This window comes from Dipteris shenzhenensis, chromosome 11 (assembly GCF_047967505.1).
Source record: "Dipteris shenzhenensis isolate YYH24624 ecotype China chromosome 11, Dip_SZ_1.0, whole genome shotgun sequence".
Taxonomy (NCBI): Eukaryota; Viridiplantae; Streptophyta; class Polypodiopsida; order Gleicheniales; family Dipteridaceae; genus Dipteris; species Dipteris shenzhenensis.
The window spans coordinates 38,706,577-38,725,353 of NC_141606.1; the positions used below are offsets into that span (position 1 = coordinate 38,706,577).

An 18,777-nucleotide genomic window follows, 5' to 3' on the forward strand; every position below is an offset into this window, starting at 1 on the left:
TGAGAAGGAGAGAAAGGAGAGAAAGGCACAAGAGAACTGCAAGAGATCTCTGAAGGAAACCCCGCTACAACTAGGGGAAAACCTTGGAACAAACAGGCTACTCGAGAGCTGAGCTAGACAGCTCAACAACCACGAACATGGGAGGCACAGAGAGTGGAAGAACTGCTCCACACCTCTGCCCTAGGACTCTTCCTGAAGTGCAACACTAGACACCGGAATGAGATGATCAATGCACATGTGGGGGGGGGCTATATAGAGCCCCCCCGCCTCCGAGTCGACCAGCAAGGGGCAGGACCGACCAGCTGCCTACATAGTACATGGACCAACCCACAGCCCTAGAGGGCCGACCCCTACAGCCTCCTATATAGGGCTGCACAAGGCCCAAATGCGTGGGTCTGCCAGCTGACAAAAGCAGGGCTCTAGGGCCGACTGCCCCTAGCCTCCACAGGGAGCTGCACCAGCCTATATGAGGGGCTGTGCCCTCTGCCCTCCTGCCGACCTGCACATCAGGGAGCCGACTCCGTAGGCACCTCCACACAGCCCTAGAAGGGGCTCGAGAACAGCCCTAAAAGGGAGCCTCTCCTCAGCACTGATCAGGATGCCACTACCCTAGACTAGTCCCTCTCTCTCTTGGTGACATCAGGAGATGTTGACCTCTAACATCAGCTTTTTTCTTAGGAATGCTAGTTTGGGAGAGACTCAAAGGAATCGTATAGTCTTTACGAGCAGGTGTAGCTTTGATGAAGAGAATGCGGGCTACTTTTTGATTAGCCTCCTCCTTTAGTGCTAGCCGGTATCACAGCCGTTGCCCTTCACCTCCTGAGTATTGACTGAAATTTAATACAAAGACCTTTGTATAAGCTCAATTATATGTGAGAGCATATGTTTATACTATGTTCTACACCCACCGTTGGGTGCTAATGATCTCGGTGGGAATGTCACAGTAGCTAGTCCTTGCTATGCGTGACAGAGTTTATGGTTTACAACATTGTGAGCGAAAAACGTGAGATTGAAACTGCACTATGTGTCGTGTTTTCAGAGGATAAGTTTGGGCATGTTCTTGGATTCATCTAGGTATATATTAATGTAGAGGAAGAATCTATGTAAAGCTTTTTGGCATCTTATAAGACTTTGAGAAGGCACTAAGCATTTTCCATATCTAGCCAAGCAGACACTGATATTTTTCCTGTTTTTAGAAATCACACTAATGGTAATGCTTTTGATATTTCCTGAAGTGCATGTGGCTGTTGTATCTTTGTAGGTCCGAGGACCTTTGGCAGCAATTAGAACCCTTGGCAAGATGCTACAGCCCCAGCTAAAGAGAGGCGAGGTTGCCCACCTCTCCTTTGCTTTTTAAGAATCATTAAAAGGAGAGTTAATTGAGAATTTGCAGAGCTGTTTACCAGCTATGACTCATAAGCAATTTCACTTTTTCAGATGCTGTTATTTTAGAAACATAACTTGGTGCAGATTTCTAGTGATGTATTGGAGGACATATTGGTGCAAGGGGAGCGAATGAAGGTGGTTGTACAACAATTTCAAGAGGTTTTTTATTTAAATCAGGCAAGCGTATTTTCTGATTATTCGTTTGTTTCTGCATGGAGTTTGCTGGAGGTCTTGTGTGTCAGTTATTCCATTGAATTCCAATTTTTTCATCATGCAAAGGCCAACCTCAAAGTCCTAGAAGACAGCACTTTAGTCAGAGCCGCTTGGGTTGAAGGCTGCTTTAATTTAGAATATTATTAGTCTAGGCAAACGCTCACTCGGTCTATGAGTTGAATAATAAGTTGGGAAGCTTAGGTGAACATGGTGTGCCCTTTGTACCAAAGAGAAGAGCGCTTAGGCTCTCATAATTAACATTGTCACTATCTAGGTAGATAAGGAAACACCGATTTGATGTGCAATGCATTGGTGCCTTAAACATTGACTTACAGTAATGAACCTTTTGTACAGTTGTAGTTTGTAACCTAATGTAATATGGGAATCTGCCGTTTATCATTCTGATGCTGGTTTTAAGCTGACAAATAATTTTTCTTGTGAACAGAGCAGATCCAACATGTTGAATAGCAGTGAGAGTGAAATCAACAACAAGGTTCTCTTGAATGCTGATACCCCGAAAACCACAGAAGATATGGCTGTGCAAGCTTCTGGGGCAGTTGTGCCTGAAGATATTGCCGCAAAATCTAATCTGATGCAGCTCAATTCTATGGTTTCAGTAGGCCATTCAAGCCGAAGGGACGAAGAGGCACCTATGCCTCCAGTTGCACTTGCGCCTCTTATGCATTCACAGATCGAGTAAGGTTTTACAGCTGAACTGATTTTTACTGTTTATGTTTTTACACGGTGGAACAGGCTTAAAAATTTTATGGTTAGGCCGCTGATTTTTCCCTCTTGGTTATGTTGTGCAGATCTTGTGATGTATCTAAGCTTCTGATTGATCTAGTTGATTCTGGTGCTGTTCTAGCATACCAAAAGGGCCAGGCATTAGAGTTAAAGGAGAATCCACATGGTGCTCCATTTTTAGCTGCAATTGATGAATTGTCCTTACGTCAAGCGTTTAGTAATTTGCTAGATAGTTCTCTCCAGCACACCTTACCTGGTGGATGGGTGAAGGTAGAAGTGATGCAGGCACCAGGAGGAGGAGTACTTGTCGTCATTGATGACAATGGACTAGACTTGAGCTTTGCAGCTGTAAGTGTTAAAGCTTCGTGGGTTGCTAGATCCTGTGGATTTGTCTGTCAATGAGCTGATTTATGAAGCTTTGTGTGTCTGATGAATTGTGGCTGTGAAGGAATCAATTGCTTTTAAGTGTGGATCCATTATCAATCTGTTGAAGCACAGAAATGTCTACCCTTCATTCTGCTGCCTTTATCCTACATCCAAGAGAGAAAGGATCTCTCATGTGGATGTGTCACATCCACTAGAGGTTTCACAAGATGACACCGGGCATGGGGAATATTTCATAGGAAAACCCCAAAAAAGAAAGAGGTCTTGAGGTGCGAACTGAGGTTCAGGATTGCGAAGGTAGGGTGGTTTTGACCATAGTTGCCAGACGTTTGGAAAGTAGGCATAGTAATGCTTTCAAACGTTTGAAATTTTTATTTATCTTTAATCATGCATTTTGCACATGTACATGCTACAAACGTTTACAAATCTTACGTAGATCTACTATAAATATGAGAACATGCATTAAAAAACACATGCCCAACGGTCCCTGTAGGCCATCTTCTGGTGGTTCTAGTGATGCCCTATAGGCCATGGTATGTGCCTTGTAGGCATAAGTTTAGGCACTTAGATTATTTTGTGCCTTTTAGGTCACGTAGGACACTTAGTCCTATGTGACACCTAGGACACTTAGTCCGAGGGTCTAGGCACAAGTACCTTGTACTCTCTTTTTTAATTTATCCTAGTTGACGTGACAGCTAATCTATCGACTCCTTTGCAACCTGCACTCTCTCTTTTTTCATTCGATCCTACAATGGTATCAGAGCCCGGATCTGCTTCCTGTCCCCGTACACTTTGCACAGATGCCCTGTACATTTCCGTACCAGCTGCCCGCACATCCGTCGTACATGCGATCCGTACACTTGCCGTACATCTTCGTACCAGCTGTCCGTAAACCCGTCGTAGCAATAGTACACCGTACAACTCTCGTATCTGTGCCACCGTACAGCCGTACAACAGTCTCTGTACTTGTCTATACTGGCATCCGTACTGCGTTTATTAGTACACCGTACTTGTCTAGTACCACGGACATAAAGAGTGGGTTCTGTGGGGCTATTCTAAAAACCCAACAGATAGTAAGTGTGCATGAATTTTGGCATACCATGCCCTGGGTGCCTGCTTCAAACCATAAAGGGCTTTTCTAAGCCGACATACCTTGTTTTCAGAATTAACAACCTCAAAGCCAGGAGGTTGTGTGACATAGACTTCTTCCTGCAGATCCCCATGAAGAAAAGCAGTCTTGATGTCAAGTTGGTGCACTTGCCAATGATGATGGGCTGCAATGGCAATGACACATCTAATGGTAGTAATCCTAGATGTGGGAGCAAATGTCTCCTCAAAGTCAATGCCTTGTTGTTGGGCATACCCTTTGGCAACAAGACGAGCTTTGTGTCGACCTATGCTGCCATCAGATTTCCTTTTTACTTTCTAGACCCACCGGGTACCAATGGCATGCTTGCCGGGAGGGAGATCCACTCATTCCCATGTGTCATTTTTAGCAATGGATTGTAACTCAGCTTTCATTGCATCCATCCACTCTTTGCTGTCAAAAGCATCTTTATGGCACAAAGGCTCTTCATTGCAAGCTGTAGCAAGGAGTGCAAACTCAAGAAAGTGACCATGCATCTGTCTATTCCCTGATCTTGTCCAGGCAGCAAAAGGCTGATCTTGTTTGCTGTCCCTCAATGTATCAAGAAGCCATCTGAGAACTTGCCTTTGCTGTGTATTGACGACTCTTTCTTCAATGACTGCATCATGAATAGTGGGATCATTTTGTGCTGGAAGAGAAACCTGCAAATCAGCATGGGGTAGTGGCTGATCATTGCTGGTTGGAGGGCCTACAGGAGGCTCATGTTGCTGGTCAAAGTCCTCTTCTGATGATGGTAGAGGTCACCGAGATTCAAAGGCATCAAACATGTCAACATCTGGCTTAGCTTTGAAGTCCACAAGAGGAGAAGCCGAATGCTCAGCAAAGATTACATCTCTATTGACAATAATCTTCCCAGTATTTGGTTGATATAACTGATACCCTCTACTCTCCTGGCTGTAACCAATAAATATGCATTTGATTGCCTTGTCATCAAGCTTATGTCTCAGCTAAGATGGTACATGAACATATGCATGAGACCCAAAAACTCTCATGTGTGAAACTGAAGGCTTCCTACCGTTTCATGCTTCATAATCTGATAGAGAGAAGCCAATTTATCCCAAGCATCCTTTGCTGTCCTGCAAGACCGGATGTGTGGAATAATGATTCTCTTGCATGATAAAGCAATACATGAATGTGCATTTGCATCTCTTGCATCCCATCTTGACTGTTCCTGAGTTGGAAGAGCAGCAACAGGAGTGCTAGAGGATGAGGCATCAGGAGGAGTACCCCTTGCAGAGGGACCTACAGTAGAGGCAACCACTGTAGCATTGGCTGGCCTCAGATCAAACCCCAGAAACAATATTCCACAGATGCTTTGCAACAAGAATATGTTTCATGAGATAAGACCACATCGGATAGTTGGTGCCATCCAACTTATCATCTTTACGAAGAACGCCAAATAGATCTTGATTGTTCCCAGCCATAGCAAATGTGATACCCTGAAAAAGACCTGAAAACCCAAAAGCCTCAAGGCTATCACTCCAAAGAGCTGGCTGTCCAAAAAATGACAGCAAATATTTGCAAATTTCTAACCCAAATCAAAAGGCAAATGCAAATCTGACCCAAATGTGACTGTGGCAGGCAATGTTCACTGCAAAAACAGCAAATCTGGCAAAAGCCCCAAATTTAATGAGGGCAAATAGGCCAAAAAGAGGGCAAATGCAGAAAAGCCCCAAATTTCGCTGAAATTTTTGCAAATGTGACCCAATGAATGATAATTTGACCCAATGTATAGCCTCAAGGCTTGAAATTGCAAAAGTATGAGTTACTGTTCCAAACACCAGTTGAAATTGATCTCCCAACACAAAACCCCAAATTTTGTTGACCTGAGTGATGATGTGGCACAATGTGACAGTCCTGAACCTGAAATTAACTGAAAACTTCAATTTTTGGAAGGGTTTCAATTGTCAACCTTGTCCAAAGTATTGTATTGACAGGTTGAAGATTCAGATGTCAAAAGCCCTAAATTTTCTGTTGGAAATTAGGGTTTGACAGTAAAAACTGTCAAAAACTAGTAAAAGACTGCAAGTAATTTCACACGTGCCAAATGCTGTACCAAATCCCAGAGCAAGTACAACTGTACGGATGCAGAGCTGTACGGTGTACGAAACGCAGGTACCAAGCTGTGCAATGTACGACTGTACGAAAGCACAGTAGACGAACATGTACGATGCTTGTACAGAGTGCAGGTACGAAAGCTGTACGATGCCTATACGGATGCATTGCGATCCATATGAGAGAGTGTGATTGATTGAGAGATCGAGAGATTGAGTGTTCTTTCACTTCCGTTGAGTGATAGAGAAATTTCTGTCCATTTAAGAGGAATTTCCGTCACTTGAGAGAGAAAAGTTTCCGTTCATTGCTTGAGTGCTTATGATAGTTTCTCGTGAGGGAGAGAGAGACTTATCTTCATGAGATTTTCGTGAATCTCATCCATTTCTGTTCATTTCTTGAGTTCTTTGTGAGGATTTCTCTTCATTCCATTAAGGTTTGCATTGAGAGAGAGAGCTAGTACTCAGAAAGAGATAGGTACTTTTGAGAGAAAGAGAGACCTGATAGTTTTGAGAGAGAGAGAGAGAGAGAGAGAACTACCGTATAATGTGCTACCTACAACTAAAGGAGTGTGATCAACAACAGGCCAACGACTCTTTGCACCAAAGCCTCTCCAAACGACCCGCGACTCCACGCTCAGCAAGCACGACTTCATCGACAACTCCAACAACGAGCATTGTAGGCGCATCCACAGCCGCCTCTACAGTAGCCAAGCTTTTGCCAAAGCCTCTCCAAACAGCTCGCTGCTCTGGCTCCCACAACAGCCCATCAACCAACCAAAGCCTCTACTCGTGTCATGGTCTTGAAATTCTTCACAAGCCTCTGCTTGAATCGAAGCGCTGGTCTTCAAATTCTTCACAGGCCAGTCTTGGGTTCTCGTGTATACTCCTTGGTGCCAAAGGAGAGAACCGAAGATGCAAAATCAGGCGTAGAAGATCCGAATCTATCGGTGTATCTGCAGAAAGGCCAAGGAACCAAGCCAAGAGGGACCGGGTAATGCCCATTTGAAAGTGGTTTCAGAGAGCATGGACTTGCGCAAAACTAATCTGCGAAGTGGCTAGGCATTTAGAGAGAAATCATTGGGAAAAAGAAGGTGTTGAAATGTTTTAGTATTGGAGGATGCACTCCAGTAGCTGAGCGTCGCCATCCTAAGCCTTAGTTGCGCCATCCTCAACCTCAGCTGTGCCATCCTACAATTGCGACCCGGCAGCCGCCTCTCCATCAAAGGCCTCCACCACAGCGGCTTCTACAGCACCAACGCGCAGCCTCACCAAAACGCCAGCCAATGACTACCGGCTCACAGCCGCTCTCTAGCCCGCAACGAAAGTCTTAAACAAAGCGCGATTCAACAGCGGCTTCCTTAGCCAACGTGCTCCTCCGCGACGGCATCAGCATCTTTGACGGCATCATCAAGATTTCGAAGTATTCGTAGATTTCGACGAATCTTTTTAGATTCTGGTGCCTCACCTCATGACATGTGGCACCATAGTGACCCTCCTTATCTCTAACCTTATCTCCAACCCAAGGTTGGCTCTTACACTGCCACGTGGCCATGTGTAGATAAGAGTTAACCTCAGGTCATATTAACCCTGGTTAAGACAAGAGTAAGGTTTGGTTAAGAGCTTGACACGTGGCACCCTTATCTCCAAGTGCCACGTCTTCTCATCTGTCACATCAAACTTATTAGCCACGTCATCATTGACTGACACGTCAGCACAGACACATCATTTGCCACGTCATCAACCACGTCAGCAGTCCATGTCACCTGTGCCACGTTAGCAGTCCACGTCATCATTACCATGTCACCTTGCTGACATCATCATTTGTGCCACCTCAACAGTGCCATCAACTGTCCAGTCAGCATTGACCTCTGCAGGCACACATAGTGCTCCACAGTCACTTCATGTGACCACTCCTACCACCTCAGCACAAGGCTTCTCAGGCACACCTCTTGCTAGGCACAGTGCCATGTCATCACTGCATGTGACTCACAGTGACACATCATCATTGAGCACCATTTGTACCCCTCCACCTAGATCAAGTCATATCTCTTGATCCAGGAAGAATTTGGGGGTGCTCCAAAAAGGAAAGTCGCTCATTTTTTCGTGCTCTACGCGCTTGTCACATCACGCGCACATTTTGGTGCAAGTTACACTCACATTTGAGCCTCGCCGACAAAACCACTTCCTTCACGCACATTTGCCTCTACATTGATGCATCTGACCCAGCATTTAAAAAGAACAAAAGAAAAGGAATTATTTGATGTTCTTTCATCGATTGACGGTTGGTATAGTTCTAGATCAGAGTAGACTAGATCGCCATAGAGGGGACGCTTTGAATTTTCCCAAGTTGCTAATCTAAGCCATGCCCGAAATTCTCGACTAGTACCTACTCGGAGTCAGTCCATACGCTCACATACGGTTTCACATCATTACATTACCTGAAACCTTACGTTCATCAGTTCAGTGAGTAGACTTCAGAGTACAGAGGCATTGCAGATTGATTCAGTGGGTAGATAGCATTTGATTTCACACACACATGCCACCATTGTAAAAGCCTATTCGGCTATTTCACGGCATCGTGCACATCATTTCAGCCTTGTAAAGCCTCTTGGCTATTCTCGGCATCATTGCCATAAGCCTTGTAATACAGATCAAATTTTATATATTGCAGTCCTATCTTCACTGACGGTACAGAGATTTCACTTGGCAAAGACTGTATTTGCAGTTGAGTCACATAGAGATTTTCACAATACTTTTTGAGTACATTTCTTGCATCATGTCGACTAGCAACCTCAATCTAGAGGCATCTGCTAAGTTAGACAACTCCAATTACGGTACATGGAAATACCGAATGGAGACCATTCTTGTGCTTTAGGACAAATGGGAGTATGTCGATGGATCTACACCTAGACCATTGGACAATCCAGCCACCAGTAGCTCTACTCCATCTGTTGTCACAGCACCAACAATGGGATCTACAACAGCATCTACAGCTACACAAACAGTTTTCGCACCAGTAGCAGATCCTACCATTGCTCGAGCTCAAGCAGAATGGGATAAGAAAGACAAGTATGCCGATCACCTGATCAAGTAGAATGTGCAAGATGTCATGCTAGGACAGCTCAACACAGTCAAGACATCAAAAGAAGCATGGGATATGTTCGCAGCTCTCTAAAAGTCCAAGAACACGTCCAAGATTTTTACCCTGAGAAACCAGATCAACCAGAGTTTTCGCAACAGCATTGAAACCGGTCATGCTTATGTACTCTGCATAAAAGACTACAACAATCAACTTGCAGCAGCAGGAGAGACTATGAACCCGGCAGAAATGGTTAAAGGCATTCTGAATGGACTAGGAGAGGGATATGAGAATCTAGTCCAGAGTATTGCCATCCAACGGCAAATTTCGACACTGGAAGAACTTCAGTTAGTCCTACTTGGTGAAGAACTCAGGACTCAGGCAATTCAAGCACGTAAAGGTCATTCTAATGATCAAGCATTAACAGCTTCAGATAGAAGCATAGGTAGAGGCAAAGGTAGAGGTAGATCATACCAGAAAAGTGGTCATCATCAACAAAATCAAAGTCAGAATCAACATCAGCTTCAGCATCATCCTCAGCAACATCAGAATCAGCAAAGAGGAAATCATTCCAACTGAGGAAGATTTCAAGGACGAGGGAATGCATCCACCAATGTGTCAAACATTCAGTGTAACTACTATCACAAGTTTGGACACTATGAAAGAGATTAATACGACCAAGGCGGTCAATCCAGCAGTAATCGAGGGAATTTCCAAGGCAGAGAAAATTATCGTGGTGGACATTCTAGTCACAGTCATTTTGCAAATGAACATGGAAATATGTTTCTTGCAAGCGAGGAATTGCATCAGACTGATACAGTGTACCTAGACAGTGTACCTAGACACTGATTTCAATCCCAAAGAGGATTACAGCTATCAAGTTGACCAAGTGGAACAGAATCCTTGGTACATTGACAGTGGTGCATCATCTCACATGACAAATCATGAGGAATGGGTCACAGAGATGAAACCATTAGAAGGACAGAAAAATGTCATCTGCACAGCAGATAATACACCGAATCCAGTTCAAGGGACAGGTGTTAGCCCTATGAACAATTTCACTGGTACGAAAGGATTAGTGAAAGATGTGCTATATGTTTCAAAGCTCAGCAAGAACCTTTTGTCAGTAGGTCAAATGACGGAACACAATTATAAAGTCATCTTCGACGGTGATGAATGCACTATCAGAGACAAGTCCAAAAGATGTCAGCTAGTAGCAAAAGGTGTGAAGGAAGGACACTTATACAGAATGCTAGCTACAGTACCAGATAAGCATGCCATGTCAGCTCAACCGCAACAGATGCCACTATCTGCAAAATGACACAAGAGATATGGTCATGTCAACTTCAAGTACTTGTTAGATCTCAGGAATCAGAATATGGCAATTGGGATTCTGAAACTACAGTTTCTTGGAAAGATTTGCGAAGCATGCTGCTTTGGCAAACAAAAGTGAACCAACTTTGTCAGAAGTACCTCTCGTGCACGAGGTAATCTTGATTTGATACATACAGATGTATGGGGTTATGCCTAGACCCGCAGCATCAATGGTTCACTTTACTACTTGACTTTCATCGACGACTACAACATATATTGTTGGGTCTACTTTCTAAAAGAGAAATTTGAAGTGTTTTTCAGATTCCAAGAATTTAAAGCCATGGTAGAAAACCAGACAGGTAGAAAGATCAAGGTCATGAGATCAGATAGAGGAGGTGAATACATGTCTAACTTTTGCAAAAATCACGGCATTCGAAGACAATTCACATGTGCAGATACTCCTCAGCAGAATGCAAGAGCTGAAAGGAAGAATGGGACTTTAGCACAATGCTTAGTGAAAAGCATCTTCCGAATCAGTATTGGACAGAAGCAATAGCTACAACTAACTACTTGCTTAATCGGCTTCCTACTGAACCGATACAGGGTATGACTCCTTATGAAGCATTCACTGGACACAAGCCACACATTGGGCATCTCCGCATATTTGGTTGCATAGCATATGCCCATATACATGATGATCATCGCAGGAAATTGGATGCGAAGTCACGCAAATGCATCATGGTTGGCTACAGTGAAGAAAGCAAAGCATACAAATTGTATGATTCCATTAACTGCAAAGTCATTATCTCCAGAGATGTAATCTTTGATGAGGAATCAGAATGAAAAACCTCACCTACACAGGAGATAGAAGCATCGACTTCACAGTCATGTACAGAACATGTTGATGCAGAAGAGCAAGAATTGCCAGCAACACCCCAAGTAGAGCCACAGCAGCTCAGACAGTCTACTAGGGAAAGCAGACCACCAGCCAGATCGACATATGCTCAGAAAGGCAAAGCAATTTGGGTGGAAACCACCAACTATGCTCTTATGACTACCATAATGGCTACAGAAGAGCCAGTGTACTTCGAAGACGCAGTAGACAAGCCAGAATGGCAAACTGCTATGAATGAAGAAATGGATGCTTTGTATAAGAACAATACTAGGGAACTATGCGACCTTCCACTAGGAAAGAAGGCCATAGCAAACAAATGGGTATACAAAGTGAAGTACAATTCAGATGGCAGTATTCAGAGATATAAAGCCAGATTAGTTGCAAAAGGATTTGCACAATAATATGGTAAGGACTATGATGAGACTTATGCTTCAGTAGCAAAGATGGATTCCATACGGTTCTTGATATCACTAGCAACACTCAGCAAATGGAATGTATATCAGCTCGATATCAAGAATGCATTTCTCAATGGTTATCTAGACGAGGAAGTCTACATGCAACAACTAGCAGGTTATGTTGAACCAGGAAAGGAGAATAAGGTTTGCCATCTCAAGAAAAGTCTCTACGGCTTAAAACAAGCCCCCAGAAGTTGGTACAGCAGAATTGACAAGTATTTTGCTGATTTGGGATACATGAAGTCCAATGCAGATCATACTCTCTACTACAAAGTTCAAGGGGAAGATATTACTATTGCACTTTTGTACGTAGATGATCTGATTGTGATAGGAAGCAAGGATAGCTTCATCAGAAAATTGAAACAAGACTTATCTGCAAAGTTCGACATGAATGATCTTGGACTTATGTACTATTGTCTTGGAATTGAGTTCTGGAGAGATTCAGATAGCACATTCATGAGTCAGCTTAAGTATATTGACAGTCTCCTGAAGAAGTTTCATATGGCAGATTGCAAGATTGCAGCCACTCCCATGGAACAGAGTTTGAAACTTACTAAAGATTCAAAAAAGCCTACAGTCAATGACAGATACTACAGGCAGCTCATCGGATCTCTTATATGTCTGACAATCACACGGCCAGATATTTGTTATGCAGTAAGCTCACTAGCTCACACGGAGGTACAAGACAGTTTGGGATAGAATACAGAGGAAGTCATCCACGGTTGCATGGATACTGTGACAGTGACTATGCCGGAGATCATGAGACCAGGAGATCGACACAGGGATATGCATTTGTCCTTGGTCAAGGTGCTATATCATGGTTGTCAAACAGCCAACTATTTCTTTGTCTTCGACTGAAGCAGAATATAGAGCACTCACTACAGGTGCATGTGAGGCTATATGTCTTAGAAGACTATTGTCATAAACAGATTACTTTGATGAGTCAAAGCCAATAACAATATACTGTGATAATTAATCGGCTCAAGCATTGGTCAAAAATCCAGTATATCACTCCAGGACAAAGCACATTGATGTCAGAGAGCACTTCATTAGAGAAAGAGTGTTACTTGGTGACATCACACTGCAGCATTGTGATAGCAAAGAGAATGTTGCAGACATCTTTACCAAACCACTGGGTAAAGAGCTTTTCGAGAAACACCGACTATCTCTTGGTTTGACGCAGAGGAAGGACATTCCCATTAAAGGGGTGTGATGGAATGTAATGCTCAGTTCTTCTTCGATTCCCCAGAATCATCATCTTGAGGGAAGGCCTACTTCATGATGTTGATCTTGAGGGAAGGTGTTGAGAGTTCACGCTCAACATCATGTGATCATGTGTGCATAGCACCATCACGTGATCATGCTATAAAGGAAAGGGTTAGATCCCCTAACCCTAATCCTAACCCTAAAAGGGTTTGTATATATTCTATTTTTTCAACTAAATCTAGTGTACAATTAGTCATTTGTGGTGTGCTCTCTAGCTGTGCCCTCTCTCCTCATCTCCACTCTTCTCCTCTCCCCTCTTCATATTTTGTCAAGTGACTGGGCAGGAGTGTTACATACTGGCAATTGTTTTTTGCTTGGCAATTTATGTATCTCTTGGCTCAGCAAGAAGCAACCAACAGTTGCCACATCTAGCTGTGGGGCTGAGTATAGGGCAGCTTTCACCGCTACAGTAGAGTGTGTTTGGCTTTGACAGCTACTTACAGATCTTGGTATTGGCCAGACATCCTCCACTATTGTCTACACTGATAGCCAGAGTGCTTTGGCCATTGCGCGTAACCCAGTGTTTCATGCGCATACCAAGCATATTAAAGTTCACTATCATTATGTTCGAGAGCGGTTGTCAGCAGGAGACATAGAGTTGTCCTATCTTCCCACGGAGGACAACATAGCAGATATGTTTACAAAGGCACTTCCTCGTCCCAAGTTCGAAGTCTTCCGACAGGCTTTACACTTGGTTCCCTTTGTTACATGATTTGACATCCCTTGTACATTCATAGGTGGCTATATCCTTTTGGATGAACATGTGCCACCATGACAAGAAAATACCAGGTATTCTGAGACGTTTCCAGAATACTTCAGCCCATCCCATGGAGGGGGGGTTTGTAGGCCATCTTCTAGTGGTTCTAGTGATGCCCTATAGGCCATGGTATGTGTATTGTAGGCATAAGTTTAGGCACTTAGATTATTTTGTGCCTTTTAGGTCACTTAGGACACTTAGTCCTAGGGTCTAGGTACAAGTACCTTGTACTCTCTTTTTTAATTTATCCTAGTTGACGTGACGGCTAATCTATTGACTCCTTTTCAACCTGCACTCTCTCTTTTTTCATTCGATCCTACAGTCCCTAAACTGAAAATCACACTAGGGCCCAAAATTGCATATTTTCCCTTTCTTGTGGGAACCTGCAAAAAAGTTTCACATTTGGAAGCATCCAAACGTTTCAAATTATTTCAAACATATTTGATTGCAACTATGGGTTTGACATGAGAAGCCTCATTTTAGTGCTTACATGCATTCTGCTGAAAATCTTTGCTGAGGCAATGACAAAATAGAAGTGGTGATGCTATAGCAGCCATAGGCAGTTGGGTATGGCATTGATACTTCCGCGATCCCAGCTTCCTTAGCTTGCAACAATACATTGTAGAAGATGCCGCCCTAAATTCTCTGAGTTTCTTTGAGGCAATGGAGTAGACAATGCCACACAAAATATAATTTGGCATCGTTGATTTGAAGGGAGGGGGGGTTGGAGCGACATAGAAGATGCCACATTTTTCGCTGTTTTGTTTGTGCATAGAGACTTGAAAATTTTACTTGGCTCTAATAATTTGATGCATAAGGGCACTGAGGCCACCCGTACAACATCATACCCAAAAGGCGGAAGGAGATAGCGCCAAGAAGAATATAACAGCAGCTGGCGGTGGCATGGGTTTCAGGACAGCAGTGAGCTTTTTGGTTGCATCAACTAACAATAGAGACAAACCGAAAACCTTGTTTGAAGGATCCCTATAAGTAATGGAGCATTGACAGGTTGTTTTGAATCGATGGTTTGACAGCTTTGTTGACCTGCAGAGAAGCCAAAGGAAAGAGACGAAGAAAAAAGATGGTGCCATGTCATCACAAAGTTAAAACTTCGTAAAAAGAAAGCCACCTCATACATCCTGTTTCACCCCTCTCTCTCTCTCTCTTCTCTTCGCAAATAAGCTCAGAGAATAGGATTGAAAGGATTTGACTTCGAAGATCAAGATCGAAACCATTGACTTCGAAGAAGCGGAATCAAGGAAGAGTGATTTGACTTCAAATATAAATTCCAAGATCTGGAACGAATAACAAGGAAGTACACATAGCATTGTCCTTTTAGCTAAACCTTTTGCTTTATTAGTTTTGAAAAAATCCTAGCCATAACGAGTCCAGAGCGTTAAAGGTGAACTATGAAAAGTGAGGAAAGAGCAAGGAAAGAAAAAGCGAATGTTGAGAAAGATGCCCATGAGGAATCTATGGATCTAGAGGAAGTAGACTTTGGCGATTATGGATCTAGAGGAAGTAGACACGAAAGCCAACTCCTCCATTTCAAATTGAAGCATCTCTCTCTCTCGGCCTCGACACGACCGTGACTCGGAGCCTGTGACCCAACAGTTCAGACAGAGGGTCGAGACACAGATCACACTTGGGGACATCCCCTCCTTGTTTAGAGTCGGAACCCGACCGACGGGGGTCACAGTAGCCCTGGTCAGACACAGAGCTACAACTAGGAGACGTGCCAGGACTGCACCTTTGAGTGGCCAATAGCACTCCATGGCAGACTTCATGCCTCCACTGCCTCATCCATCTTGATATCTTGCTGCTGCTGATGATAATGATGATGCTGAGATTGATATATAGTCGACTGTAACCAGATTTTACTATCCTAATCTCTATTGCAGATCACGGGAGTAGCACCTTAATCTTCCAACCCAGCCAATTCTGCCAAAGCTTCCCAGCAAGAGAGAAAGAGCTATATCGAAAATCACGTAAAAATCTCACATTCTTCACTTCTCTCACTAGCCTTGACAGACCCCAAATCCCTAGATAGATCTAGATGCCACATGTCATCCATATAGGGCCTTCCTAATGCAACATTTCACCCCTCTCTTGGGATGCATTTAATTCCTTGCCCCTAGGCACAATCTTTGCACTAGGCCCTTGGTCTCAGATCTATCTAGTCTGGTGCTATCAGCCCTCACCTAGGACCTTGACATTAATCCCTCCCGATCATTTACATAAAGCGCAAACACATATATTACAAAGATAGATCCTATAAGGGAAATGTCGACTGATTCTTCCGAGGTCATGCTACCTCGCTAGAGCGTAACATTCCTTCCCTCTTCAGACATCAGCGTCCTCGATGATAAAGTCTGGGAACACTCTCCGCAACTGATATACGGATTCCCAGGTAGCTTCGGATAGAGGCTGACCATGCCATGCAACCAACACCGTGGGTATCTTCCGATTTCGTATTTGCATTGTTCCTCGGTCCAGGATTCTTGTTGGTTTGCGCCTTGCAATATCCTCTATCTCCTGAAACAAAACCACACCTTCGATTAGTGAGTCACCAGTATGTAAAAATTTCTTTAAACGTGAAACATGAAAAACCGGGTGCACCTTACACCCCTGTGGCAATTCTAACTTATAGGCTACACTGCCTATTCTCTTTAGAATTAACCACGGCCCACAGTATCGAGGTGATAACTTAGCACACTCTCCTGAAGTCAACGACTTCGAGTGCGAAGGAATTCTGAGGAAAACTTTTTCTCCTTCTTCAAATACTCTTATAGACCGATTTTCATCCGCATACACCTTGGCTCTATCCATAGCCTGACGGATATTAGCTCTCGCAAGTGCTAGCATCTCCCGCATCTGAACTACAAAGTTCGCGGCACTAGGCACTTTCTGAGGTACTCCAACTATAGTCGGATTGGCTGGTCTATAACCATAGTTCAGTTCAAACGGACTGAACCCAGTAGATGAATGTTTTCTATCATTGTAGGCAAACTCCAACAATGGCAACCACTTGTCCCATGTATGTTGCCTCAATGACACATATGCCCTCAGCATATCCTCTAAAGTCTGGTTGACTCTCTCCGTCTGACCATCCGTCTCAGGATGATCCCCACTACTCATTCCCAACTCAGTCCTTAGTGTCTCAAATACCGCTGTCCAAAAATGACCGGTAAACCTGACATCTCTGTCTGACACTATGGATCTAGGCAATCCATGCAGACGAAATATATGTCTAATAAACAAATCCGCTACTTGCGGGGCACTAATAGACTCTCTAGTCGGAATGAAGTGAGCCATCTTGGTTAGACGATCAACCACCACAAGGATAGAATTATATCCTCCTTGTGTTGCAGGTAGCCCTACAATAAAATCCATGGAAATGCTCTCCCACTTACTTAGTGGTATTTCCAAGGGCTGTAAAAGTCCGGGTGGCTTCACCCGCTCGGCCTTACTTACCTGACACGAGAAACACCGTGTCACATATTCATGAATATGCTTTTTCATCTTTGGCCAAAAGAAATCTCGCTTCACGAGATCATATGTCTTCTCGACTCCTGGATGTCCCGCACACGGGCTATCATGGCATTGTCGAATGACTCTCTGCCTGAGATCATTCTGACCAGGTACTACAACCTTGCCATTTCTAACTAGCATACCATCCCTTATGGTATATCTTGCATAAGTTTGGCCTTTTCTGGATGCCAGGTCATCCTTTTCACTTTCCCCGGGTTTTAACACATGAGCCTTAGGCCATAAGCTCTGGACAAACTCGTCCACCTTCTGAGTTTCTCTGATCTCGGTCATTAGAGCACTCTCTAATACCGTGAAACTCAGGTTGTGCATAATGCGAGACAACGCATCAGCCACCTTATTGTCTTTTCCTCTTCGGTACCGAATCGTTAGATTAAACTCCTGCATGAGCTCTGCCCACCTAGCTTGGCGGCCCCTCAAGTCAGGTTGTTTACAAAAATGTTTCAGAGTATCATGATCCACATCCACATAAAACTCTGAACCATACAGATAATGCCTCCATGTTTTCAAAGCATGGATAACAGCATACAACTCTAATTCATGAGTTGGCCAATTCCTTTGAGAGGGAGAAAGCTTCTTGCTTTCAAAGGCTACTGGCCTTTCCTCTTGAAGCAGGACTGCTCCTACCGCAATGCCACTTGCATCGGTTTCTAGGAACAACGGTTTCTGGGGATCAACTATCTTTAACACCGGTCCTGAGACCACAGCTTGTTTTATGGTGTTAAAACTTTCTTGTTGATTCTGTCCCCAAATAAAAGGTACTTTATCTGAGGTCAGATCAGTCAATGGCGATACTATTCCGGAATATCCTTTGATATGCCTTCTATAAAACTGGACAAATCCCAAGAATGATCGCAACGCGGTCAGACTCTGAGGGATTGGCCAAGTTAGTATCGCAGCCACTTTCTTCGGATCCATTTCTACCCCCTGTGGAGTAATTATGAACCCTAAGTACTCAAGCCTAACCATACACAGTATAGTTTTCTTTTTATTCACGTAAAGACTGGCTCTCCTCAAAGTACTGAACACTATTCTTAAGTGTTCACAATGCTCAGTAACACTTTTACTGAATATCAAGATATCGTCAATAAAATGTACTACGAACTTTCCGATATACGGACGTAGTAAATCGTTCATAAGCATGACGAAGGTCGCTGGAGCATTGGTAAGTCCGAAGGGCATTACCAAAAACTCATAATGACCAAACCTGCTCCTGAAAGCGGTTTTATGCACATCCTCGGCTCTAATCCGGATCTGATGATAGCCGCACTTAAGATCTATCTTGCTGAAAATCACGGCTCCATGTAATGCATCTAGCAAATCATCAATCCGAGCCATCGGATACCTGTGCTTAACAGTGATATTATTTAATGCTCTGTAATCTATACAGAGGCGAAACGTATCATCCTTTTTCCTCTTCAATATCACTGGTGAAGCAAAAGGTGAGAAACTTGGTTGAATCTGCCCCAACTTGAGGTATTCTTCCAGTTGCCTACGCACCTCTGCTTCTTCAGTAAAACTCATTCTATAGGGA

The 18,777-nt window shown here is 43.6% G+C and overlaps 1 protein-coding gene across 2 annotated transcripts in view; it reads left to right on the top strand.

Annotated features, from left to right (window-relative positions):
- The window catches only part of CSK (chloroplast sensor kinase), a 67,815-nt gene that overhangs the window by 21,831 nt on the left and 27,207 nt on the right, over positions 1 to 18,777 (top strand). For both annotated transcript variants that reach the window (XM_087381798.1, XM_087381799.1), the window contains 4 exons: positions 1,262 to 1,330; positions 1,471 to 1,563; positions 2,045 to 2,295; positions 2,409 to 2,691. In XM_087381798.1, the coding sequence (XP_087237924.1) occupies positions 1,262 to 1,330; positions 1,471 to 1,563; positions 2,045 to 2,295; positions 2,409 to 2,691 (696 nt within the window). The remainder of the gene's footprint in view (positions 1 to 1,261; positions 1,331 to 1,470; positions 1,564 to 2,044; positions 2,296 to 2,408; positions 2,692 to 18,777) is intronic.